Source organism: Trichomycterus rosablanca, chromosome 20, assembly GCF_030014385.1.
Source record: "Trichomycterus rosablanca isolate fTriRos1 chromosome 20, fTriRos1.hap1, whole genome shotgun sequence".
NCBI classification, from domain to species: domain Eukaryota; kingdom Metazoa; phylum Chordata; class Actinopteri; order Siluriformes; family Trichomycteridae; genus Trichomycterus; species Trichomycterus rosablanca.
This window is the reverse complement of record NC_086007.1, coordinates 800,216-810,000: the sequence shown is the minus strand read 5'-3', so window position 1 is coordinate 810,000 and position 9,785 is coordinate 800,216. Positions and strand designations below refer to the sequence as shown.

Genomic DNA, 9,785 nt, shown 5'->3' with positions numbered 1-9,785 from the left:
ACCGGAGGATGTGAAGGCTGTGGTGTCTGGTGTGGACCAGCAGAAGATCTACTGTAGATCAAACCCTCCTGTGAATGGAGCTGCGCCAGTCAAAGCGCCCGTGTTACCTACTGTCCAGTGTCGGGCACCAATAATGGGCACGCCAGCATCAGAGCTGGACATCAGTTCGGGACGCAGCAGCGTGGACTGACCCTGTTCATCTCCCCCCCCGTGTTCTGTTCAGACCTGCATGCTGGACAAGATGGGCGATGCTGCGTACGCGGTGATCACCTGCATGGAGGCGTCTACCGACGTGCTGAAGGCGGCGCCTACCGTGAGTACAACACAGACGACACACTTTAGGGAAGGTCCTTTCCTGTACCAGCATGAGCGAGCTCCATAAAGACGTGAGCTCAGCCCCACTCAACGGCTCTGGGATGAACCGGAACACCGACTGCCACACACATGCCGTCATGTTCTCACAGGACGGGCACAAATCCCCACAGCGCGGCTGTTGTTCTAGCTGAAAAGATAACGCAGAGGTCACTCGTTTTTTGAAACAAGACGTCCGGACAAGCTTACGGTCAGGCGTCCAGATACTCGTGGCCATATATCTATCAATCGGCGCTCAGCCGTACGACATCGGAGCACAAATTCCCATAGACAGACGAACGTCAGCGTCTTGTGAGAAGCTCTAGATCAGGGGTCCTCAAACTTTTTAACTTGAGGGCCGGATTACTGTTCGTCAGTGTTTCGGGGGGGGGGGGGGGGGGGGGTCGGACCGCAGACGAAATAGTAAACACACCCCAAAAAAAGCTATTTGTTATGTATACTGGATGTATTGTCTGCTGTGTATAACTGTAGTATAATTTTACTTCATAATGATAATGCAGACATTTGATTTATTTTAATCATTTCCATTATCCCAACTCATACAGCGTTTCCCCAAAAATCAGTGTGAACTGTGACTCTGCTTTTGCCTGACGAGACGGTCAGCATCAGGTTCCATATTTGTTACTGCCAGTCATAATAGGTAATAAGTGTTGATGAGTGAGTCTGAATCTGGTTGGAGATTTAAGGTGTTTAAACTTTGATAAAGTCTGCTCACAGGTACAGTGGTACCTCCGTATACGTCCTTAATCCGTTCCAGATCCTTGGATTCATACCAAACAGGACGTGTACCAAACGAATTTTTCCCATTAGAAATAAAGGGAAAATGATTAATCTGTTCCCATAAAAAAAAATCCTATAGTTATTGGCATATTATACGTTGATGGGGTTGTATAAAATAATGTATAAAACTGATAGTTCCGGTCCTAAAATCTGATTGGCTGAGCCGCGTTTAGAGCCGTTGTAAAATAAAGCAATAAGCCACTCGAGACCGTACGTTACTGTGATTTTAGCACGGGGATGACGTTTTTCTAAAACTTCTTTCCCCGTGCTAAAATCGTAACAGTAACGTACGGTCTCGAGTGGCTTATTGCTTTTATAAAACGGCGGTCAACATAAAATATAATAAATACTACAATGTTTAATTCATAAATGTATTTATTGTGTATAAACTTACAATAAAGCATTCTTCCGCGACGCAAAATAGTTCGATTAACAGTGTTGCTAGGCAACATGAGGGCGAAAATAACATTAAATTTTTCTTTTCAGTGGCGTATTAATATGGAAGAACAAGTACAAACTTGGTTGAGCACTATTATAAGTCATGTACTATACATGGAAACGTCCAGATTAATATAAACCGTAATCCTGATCATTTAGCGGGTGTTTCGTCCAAGAAATAATGTAATAGTTTGCGAATGTTATGTTCGCTCTCATGTTGCTTAGCAACACGGCACACCGTTAACGCCCGTGGCTTTGTGTCGCGAGAGGTAAACGAGGGTCGCGCGCGCGGTGTCGTGACTCTTTTTGACCCGTACAAGTTCTAGCACGCGAGTCGTATTCCAAACAAAGGTCGTATACCAAGCAACATTGTTCGCGTCCAAACAGGACAATAATTCCTGAATCTGCCTGTAGTTAAGAGCTTTAGTTTTAATGAAATCAACACAGGACACGACGATTTTCATAATGACGTTCCATTCAACTGCTTTGCCTCTCGCAGAACCCACCATGCTTGGAGCGCCACCCGTTGGATCGCTGCCGTATGATCTACGGAGACGCCACGTGGCCAGTTTTTGTTTCCTCTGTTATTTTTTTCCCGCTATAATACTGTGAGTTTAGAGATGAACGGCGGCCAGACAACATGTATTGCTGCTGTGGTTAAAGGGGCCGGTCAGATGAAAGCATCGGGCCGTAGTTTGATGACCCCTGCTCTAGATCATACAGGCGTTTTTTTGTTTTTCTTTAAATGGGACGTCCCAACAAGCTCATGGTCAGGCGTCCCAATACTTTTGGCCACGTCATCATTCTGACTCCGACAGACCTAAATCTGACCCGGACTATTCTCACCTCGAATCGGACTAACCAGAGCGGTAGAGAGAACAGAGTGGCGACACTCCCATAGGGAACCGTTGGAAAGGGGGCGGGACATTTTTTCTGCGCAGCTTCCGGGTTGTGGAGCTCTGTATAGTTCCAAACATCCCATAGAGCCCCATTCATTTCCACTACTTATCAAACATTTTTAGCTGTTTGTTGCTTTGTTTTAAAAAAATTATGAATTTAATGTCATTAATATACTTAATACTGTTATTGTTTAGCATTTGCTCAGCACTAAATGTTACATGTTTATCTTAATTAATAGGTATAACCCAATTTAGCTTAGTCAGTTAAGCTTAATTAATGACACACGAGTCTTTTCACCTAAAATGAGTTGATTAATCAAGAGTCTTGTTACAGAAATGATCATAAAACATTAGAACCACAATAAATCATTATACTTTTACTTTCATACTTAAGTACATTTGAAGGTAAATTTAGTTTAGTACTTTAGTGGAGGTAAAGAGTATTTTTACTTTTACTACTACTTTTACTGGAGTAATATGTTACCTTGGATATCTCTACTTTAACTCAACTACATGGTTTGTGTACCTTGTCCACCACTTACATTAGACAAAATGAACTAGTGCATATATTCATAATGAATTCATTAATGTATTACATGTAGGAATCAATTATTAATCACTCATGAAATAAGAGATGAATGAATGCTTTTTCATGTACCTGCACTATAATGTTTTTGGTACGGTAATGTGTTTATCAATCTGTTCATTCAGTGCAGGTAAACCTTATGAATCCAGCACATGACTTAGTGTTTAGCCAAAATGATTATTATTATGAATCCTCAGGAAAGTGAAGGGAGATTAGTTTATGCAAAAAACAAAACATAAAAAACTTTAATGTCTATACTGTATATTGTCTCTACTACTTAATGATATCGCATTATGTAATGTATGCTAATATAATGTACTGTGTGTTAACAAGAACGACCTATTAACAAATCATTATAAACATCAATCTTCCACTTTATGGTTGCAGTAAGATGCAGTAAATGTAAACGCAGTTGAAAATACCCAGAAATTGTACAAATGTTTATTATTTGCCGTTTAATATTTCATTTACTGCTGCCTGTCCCATTTGAGAACATGACAGCGCCGAGTTTGTTTGGAACTATTGAGGGTTACATGAACCACGTGACCGCGTAGCGGCGAGATCAAGGAGTGTCGCAACTCTCTCTATCTACGGCTCTGGGACTAACTAACCCGACCTGACTGATCTTAAACCCGGAATAGTTTAAACCGGCCTGGACTAGACCTAATCCCACCCTGACTAAAACCAGGGCAGAATAAAATAACCAGTCCAAACCGGCCTCTGTCGGACCCGGACTAAACGAATCCGAAACGGACCAAGCGGTTAAGGTACTGGACTAGTAATCAAAAGGTCACTGGTTCAAACCCCATCACTGCCAGGTTGCCACTGTTGGGCCCTTGAGCACGGCCCTTAACCCTCAATTGCTCAGACTGTACACTGTCACAGTACTGTAAGTCGCTCTATTTAACTCAGACTGACTAGAGTCATGAACATGCCTACCATTACAATACGGCTTTGGGACTACATTTCCCATAATGCACCTCTCTTGTTCCTCTCCTCCCTGCAGTGCGCTGGTCTGTTCAGCCCCGACACCTCGTACGCGGACGTCATGTCGTGCGTGAACGGCGACGAGGGGAACCAGCTGATGCACCAGAACGCCAAGAAGACCGGCGCCCTGCAGCCGCCGCACCAGTACGTGCCCTGGATCACCATCAACGGGGTGAGTAGAACTAAGGATTTAGACACGCCCTCTTCTCTTCTCGGTTTCCAGACAGACCCACTGCGACCAAAAGTATTGGGACACCCGTTCTAATTGCTGAAATTATGCTTGTGTGTGTGTGTGTTTACAGAAGTACACTGAAGACCAGCAGCAGACAGCTCAGAGCTCGCTCTTCATCCTCGTCTGCAGCCTCTACCAGGTACAGTAGCACCACCATCATCATCATCATCATCATCGTCTCATCTACACCCACACAAGAAATCGATCGTTCACAACCCTAACACACCCGCCCGCTCTAGATGACCGAAGCTGGACGTGTAGTAGAAATAAACCTCAGCAGGACGCTCTGTGCACCAGTTGCGAGCAGAACCCACAGATTCCCATGATTCCATGTGTAGATGTTTGATCCTGGTGCTTGATTTGGGGCTCTTGGGAGCTTAATAATGGGAACAGGAACAGGGGTGGAGCAGTGGTGTCCGAAACGTGCAAGTACAGGCCACGGCGCGGACTCTGCAGTACATTAAATAACACAACGGTCCAACTCGATCACTTATACACGTCATTTCGATTTGAATGAGCTCGTTAAACATGCTCACTTCCCTCTGAAATCAGTGCAGGAATATTTACCTCTGGAGCCGCCACAGAGTTTAGGGACTTTACTGCAGGTGTGCCGACACCCAAGCTGCGTCCGGAATCGCAATACTTCCATACTCGATAGTGCGCGAGAGCGGTCAGTGTGTCCGAATAAACCGCTGAAGTCGTGCGTAGTCCTCGTTATGCCCATATTTGGAGACCCGGGTCTAAGTCAGATTTCCTAACGCGTCCTGTGCTGAATAAACACGTTCAGAACCCTGCACGTTTCGTCCCGTGTACGTTTTTCTCCTGTACGTCGCCGGATCCTCCGAATTACGAGGTCGTTAAAGGGTCGTAATACTGATAACGCTACACGAAAGCTTAGACGTCACTGAACTACACCGATCGAATCGACGGAACGAGCGGCTCGCGTTTGTTGAGTGCAACCGAAGGCGTAACACCCGACCGTCCTCGCTTTCTACTTTAATGTCGCTAGCTACTAAAAATATAAAGTAAAACGTGTGAATATCACGGCACTGTTGCACCGGTGAATCGCGCTGCTTCGTGCGCTTATTTAAGAGGCTTATAAAAGAAAGAAAAGGAAAAAATTAGCTTACATGAAGCAATATTCGTATTTTGACTCTTTAACGACTTCATAATTCAGAGGATCCGGCGATAATAGACAGAAGAATCTCCATAAAACGAAACCTAACAGCTCTGGAACATTTTTCATGACTACAGGATGCGAGAGAGGCGATCTGCGAAATCTCTCTTAGACCCGGGTTACCAAATATGGGCATAACAACACGGCGTGGCCTACAAAATGACGACGCGACTTCAGTGGTCTATACACGGGGATCTATACTGCCGACACGGGCAGCTGCCTCAGTAGAGAGGATTCTAATAAGTCAGTGACTCATAAGGCAGGTTATTCGAACGCGCTACTTAGACAGCGATAACATCGGATTTCGCGTTTAGCGTTTAACTGAGGTAGCACAGCACGCTAACGTCAATATAACATCTCTCTTCATGTACCGATAACGGTTAGATTTCCTGACGAGCCCGAACTTGCAAATAAAAACACTCGGTACAAGTTTATACAAGTTAAAAATCAGTAATATTTTACTCACGTTTGAAAATAACTCCATTCGTTTCTCCGCCCCGTCAGCCATGTTTATTCTTCTGTGAGAGAAGAGCACCCCCTCGTTCTTGAGCCAAAATAACATTGAGATATGAAGATGCCTCAGTAGTGAGGATTTTACGGCATCTAGGATTTGGAACAGCCTCCTCCTCGGGAGCGCAGCACAGGACGACGTCAAATGCTGCCTATGTAGAGAGAGAGCTAGCTTCTCCAACGATGCACACTTTCGCTCCGCTAATGTATCCCATAATGCAACTGGAGCTGCGTAGGCGATCGAAGCGGAAGAAGAAACAAGTAAGATAGCGGGAAACGGAAAACAGTCCTCTGTTTACAAGTGTAAGTAAGATAAACAAAATAAGAATTGTATTATTGCGTACAACCCTAAATAATCACGTTAAATATCCAACATTTCGGCGAGTGGGGCTTGTAATGAGCGCCGCGTACTTCCTCCAATCTAGTACGTACTCGGTAAGTATGCGATTTCGGACGCAGCTCCAGTGTTCGAACTAGGAATGACTTACTTGAAATACCTCGGGGGCCGTTTCAGAACGGGTACCGGGTCACGTTTGGACACTTCTCGGGGTAGAGGAACATGAAGAACGTGAACTTACTCACCACAAACATCACGGTAAACCTTGAAGCAGCTCCATGCTGCCCTGCTGCTCCGGCTCACAGCTGAGGTTCATTAGAGAGCGCCGAACTGCATCTTGGGAAATGTAGGACAAATGAACTCGACTGGAAGGGAGAAGGAAGTGTCACGGGTCATTTTGAGGCTTATTAAGATTATAATCTATTCCTGCGCCATTTATGAATGAAATATTTATTATTTATTTATTTTAATTGAATACATCGCTTCTGCTGGGTCAAAAATATACGGACACTTTGGGTACTGGAGCCTATCCCAGCTCTCAGTGGGCGCATGGTACACACACACACACACACACACACACATCTAAGGGCAATTTTTGTCTCCTGTTAACCTGACTGCACATCTTTGCACCCGGAGGAAACCCACGCAGACACGGGGAGAACATGCAAACTCCACACAGAAAGGACCCGGACCACCCGGTACCTGGGAATCGAACCCAGGACCCACCCACTCAGCCACCGCGCTTCAGGAACATGTGTCTGATAATACATCTACTTGGACGTACCTGGTAGCATACGTTGCTGTATATGATTTCTCACCCTATAAATTACAATCGGTGTCCGTATGTTTTTGACCCAGCAGCTTTTTAGAAAACCCACGACGTGCTCCAGTAATTGCAACAGTCAGTAATTGTATATCCAGTATAGTATCTGATCAGTGTTCCTAATAAAGTGCTCAGTGAGGGTAACACCCACTCCTGATCTAATCATGCTTCAAGTCTGATAAGTGTGTGTGTGTGTGTGTGTGTGTGTGTGTGTGTGTTGCAGGGGGAGAAGCCGGCAGCCTGCACTCTCGGTCAGAAGCAGATGAAGACGAGTTACTGCTGACATGGGTTCAGTACAACCCCCCACCCCCCCGAAAATCTCCTACCCTTTAATTACTGAATAAAAAACTGCAGATGTGATTTTTCTACAGGACTTTATTATTGATGATGTGATGAGATGTGATGAGATGTGATGCTGTTAGAGATCAAACACTCGAGCAATACGTCAACAATAAACAACAATAAACAATAAAACGTTTGATATTTGATGTCTGTGTCCGGTTACTGACCTGTAAAGATCTGAAGTTCACTTTCACACCAACAACTGCTTCATCCTGGTCAGGGTCCCGGCGGGTCTGCCTTACCAATGCTAGTCATCTTTTGTGTACTACTCAATGGGCACAAATCCCCACAGACGTACTTCGAAGTCTTGTGAGGAGCGTCTCGGAAGAGCTGCTGGCTGTACCTTGCTGATGCATGGTCAGGGTCCCTGTGAGTCTGGTGCAGGACAGGAACACCCTGGACAAGGTGCCAATCCACTGCAGGGCTTCAGCCACCTCCATCCGTCAAACATAGCCGATCGTGTCTGTATAGACTTTAAGATTCGAACCTGAATTAGTGGATCTTGCTCAAGGGCCCAACAGTGACAACCTGGCAGTGGTGGGGCGTGAACCACTGACCTCCTGATTACTAGTCCAGTACCTTAACCGCTAGGCTACAACTTTGTAGCCACATGTAGCCATTTTGTGGGCTTGTGTGTCCGTACGGTTGAGTTGTTCATTGGTTGTTGAGCTGTTGTTGCTCCTAGACTCTCCACTTTACAGTTACAAGTGACCAGAGTGGCTCTAGAATGGCACATACTGGATAAAAAAACCTCAGAGCCGCCAGTGCTCGTCTGTAAACGTCTGGTTCCACGGTTGTTCATTAAGTTTATAGACAGGAGTAGGCATGTAACGATACACTCTACCCACGATGCAATGTGATTCACGATACTGGGTTCACTATACGATTTTTTTTGAAGACAAATGATGACAAAGTTTCCTTTTATTATTTCTCTTAAAAAAAGAAAATAAAATCCTGTGTTTGTGATTATCTTTTATTTATCTAAATAATGACTGTCCTTGTATTTCTGAGGTACAAACTATGCAAAACAATTTTGAATTAAGCCCAATTTGGCTGAAAAACCCTGAATCTGGCAACCAGGCGTATAGCGCCAGTGACGTCAACCAGGCGAGGTGGATAGCACCAGCACCCTCTGCTGTCTAAAGTGAATATCGATTCATTCTACATGTCAAATCGATTTGAATCGTGGAATTCTTGACTCGGTTATTAACAGTCTTGTGGTGAATCGTTATATCCCTAGTCAGGAGCGATCGGCGTGACCGGAACAGCCGGACGCCCTCGCTAGCCGGAGCGTCCACATACTTTGGGCCATGCTGCCTGGCCTGAGGTGGATTGAGGGCGAGGTGGGGAGGTTGTGCGCCTGTGCAGGAGGTCTGTGAGGGATTAAAGTCGCCGAGTCGCTGAGCCGATCACACGGAGGAGAGACGCTGACGGAGCCGAACGAACGTAAGAAAATTCATTTATTATTTTAATATGATAAACGTCAAACTTTAATCAAATCAGTCTTTTAATTTGATTGGATTCATTAATATGGGTTTGTTTTTGATGACCGGGTGCAAGTTGCTATGATGATAATACTCTACATGGTCAAAAGTATTGGGACGCACCGTCTAATTATGGAATTCGTGTGTTTGTGCCACGACAGTCGCAACCAGGTGTAATAAATTGTTCATATAAATGAATACTTTTACGAATACTTACGAATACTTTTGGCCATATATTACAGACTGATCTAATCTTATTAAGGAGCAGGTTGACCTCTAACCCCAGTGAATGAGGACAGGAGGGCGTCTAGCGTCCCTATATCCTCGCTCATGACTGATTAGGACTGATTTGTGGATTTTATTTAATAATAAACGTTATTATATACAACAGAGGTCAAAAGTTTGCATACGCCCCTCAGAAACGATGCTGCTGCTGTTTGTCTGTGACTGACAAAAGCCACGAATATTTTTACAAATATGGGTCCGTCCATATAAATACGACAGGTCAGCTTTTGGCTCTGCAAATAATTCAAAAGGAACTGCGGCAGAAATCACGACACTTTCAGGACTGCTATGAAACACGACCTCAAATCTAAACAGATGTAGGCAGGTCCGGTTCCACCGGGGAACCCCGGGCGCAGGGCAGGAACCTCCTAAACGGGGCGCCAATCCACCACAGGGTTTCGAGCTGCGGCTCTCTGTAAGATTCCATCACTGACAGAGTAGGTGCTAGTCCCTGCCTCTCCTCGGCCCGTGTGGGGGTGGTGAAAGTAGACGTGATTACTGAGACATCTTGCCCCGTACCCGTTCCCTCTCAG

General features: G+C 44.9%; 1 protein-coding gene across 1 annotated transcript in view; it reads left to right on the top strand.

Annotated features, from left to right (window-relative positions):
• Positions 1-7,629, top strand: part of ifi30a (IFI30 lysosomal thiol reductase a) — a 13,527-nt gene extending 5,898 nt beyond the window's left edge. Inside the window, exons 4-7 of the mRNA XM_063016904.1 lie at positions 224-313; positions 4,082-4,234; positions 4,365-4,433; positions 7,365-7,629. Of these exons, the coding sequence (XP_062872974.1) occupies positions 224-313; positions 4,082-4,234; positions 4,365-4,433; positions 7,365-7,424 (372 nt within the window). The 3' untranslated portion in view covers positions 7,425-7,629. The remainder of the gene's footprint in view (positions 1-223; positions 314-4,081; positions 4,235-4,364; positions 4,434-7,364) is intronic.
• The last annotated feature ends 2,156 nt before the right edge of the window (positions 7,630-9,785 follow it).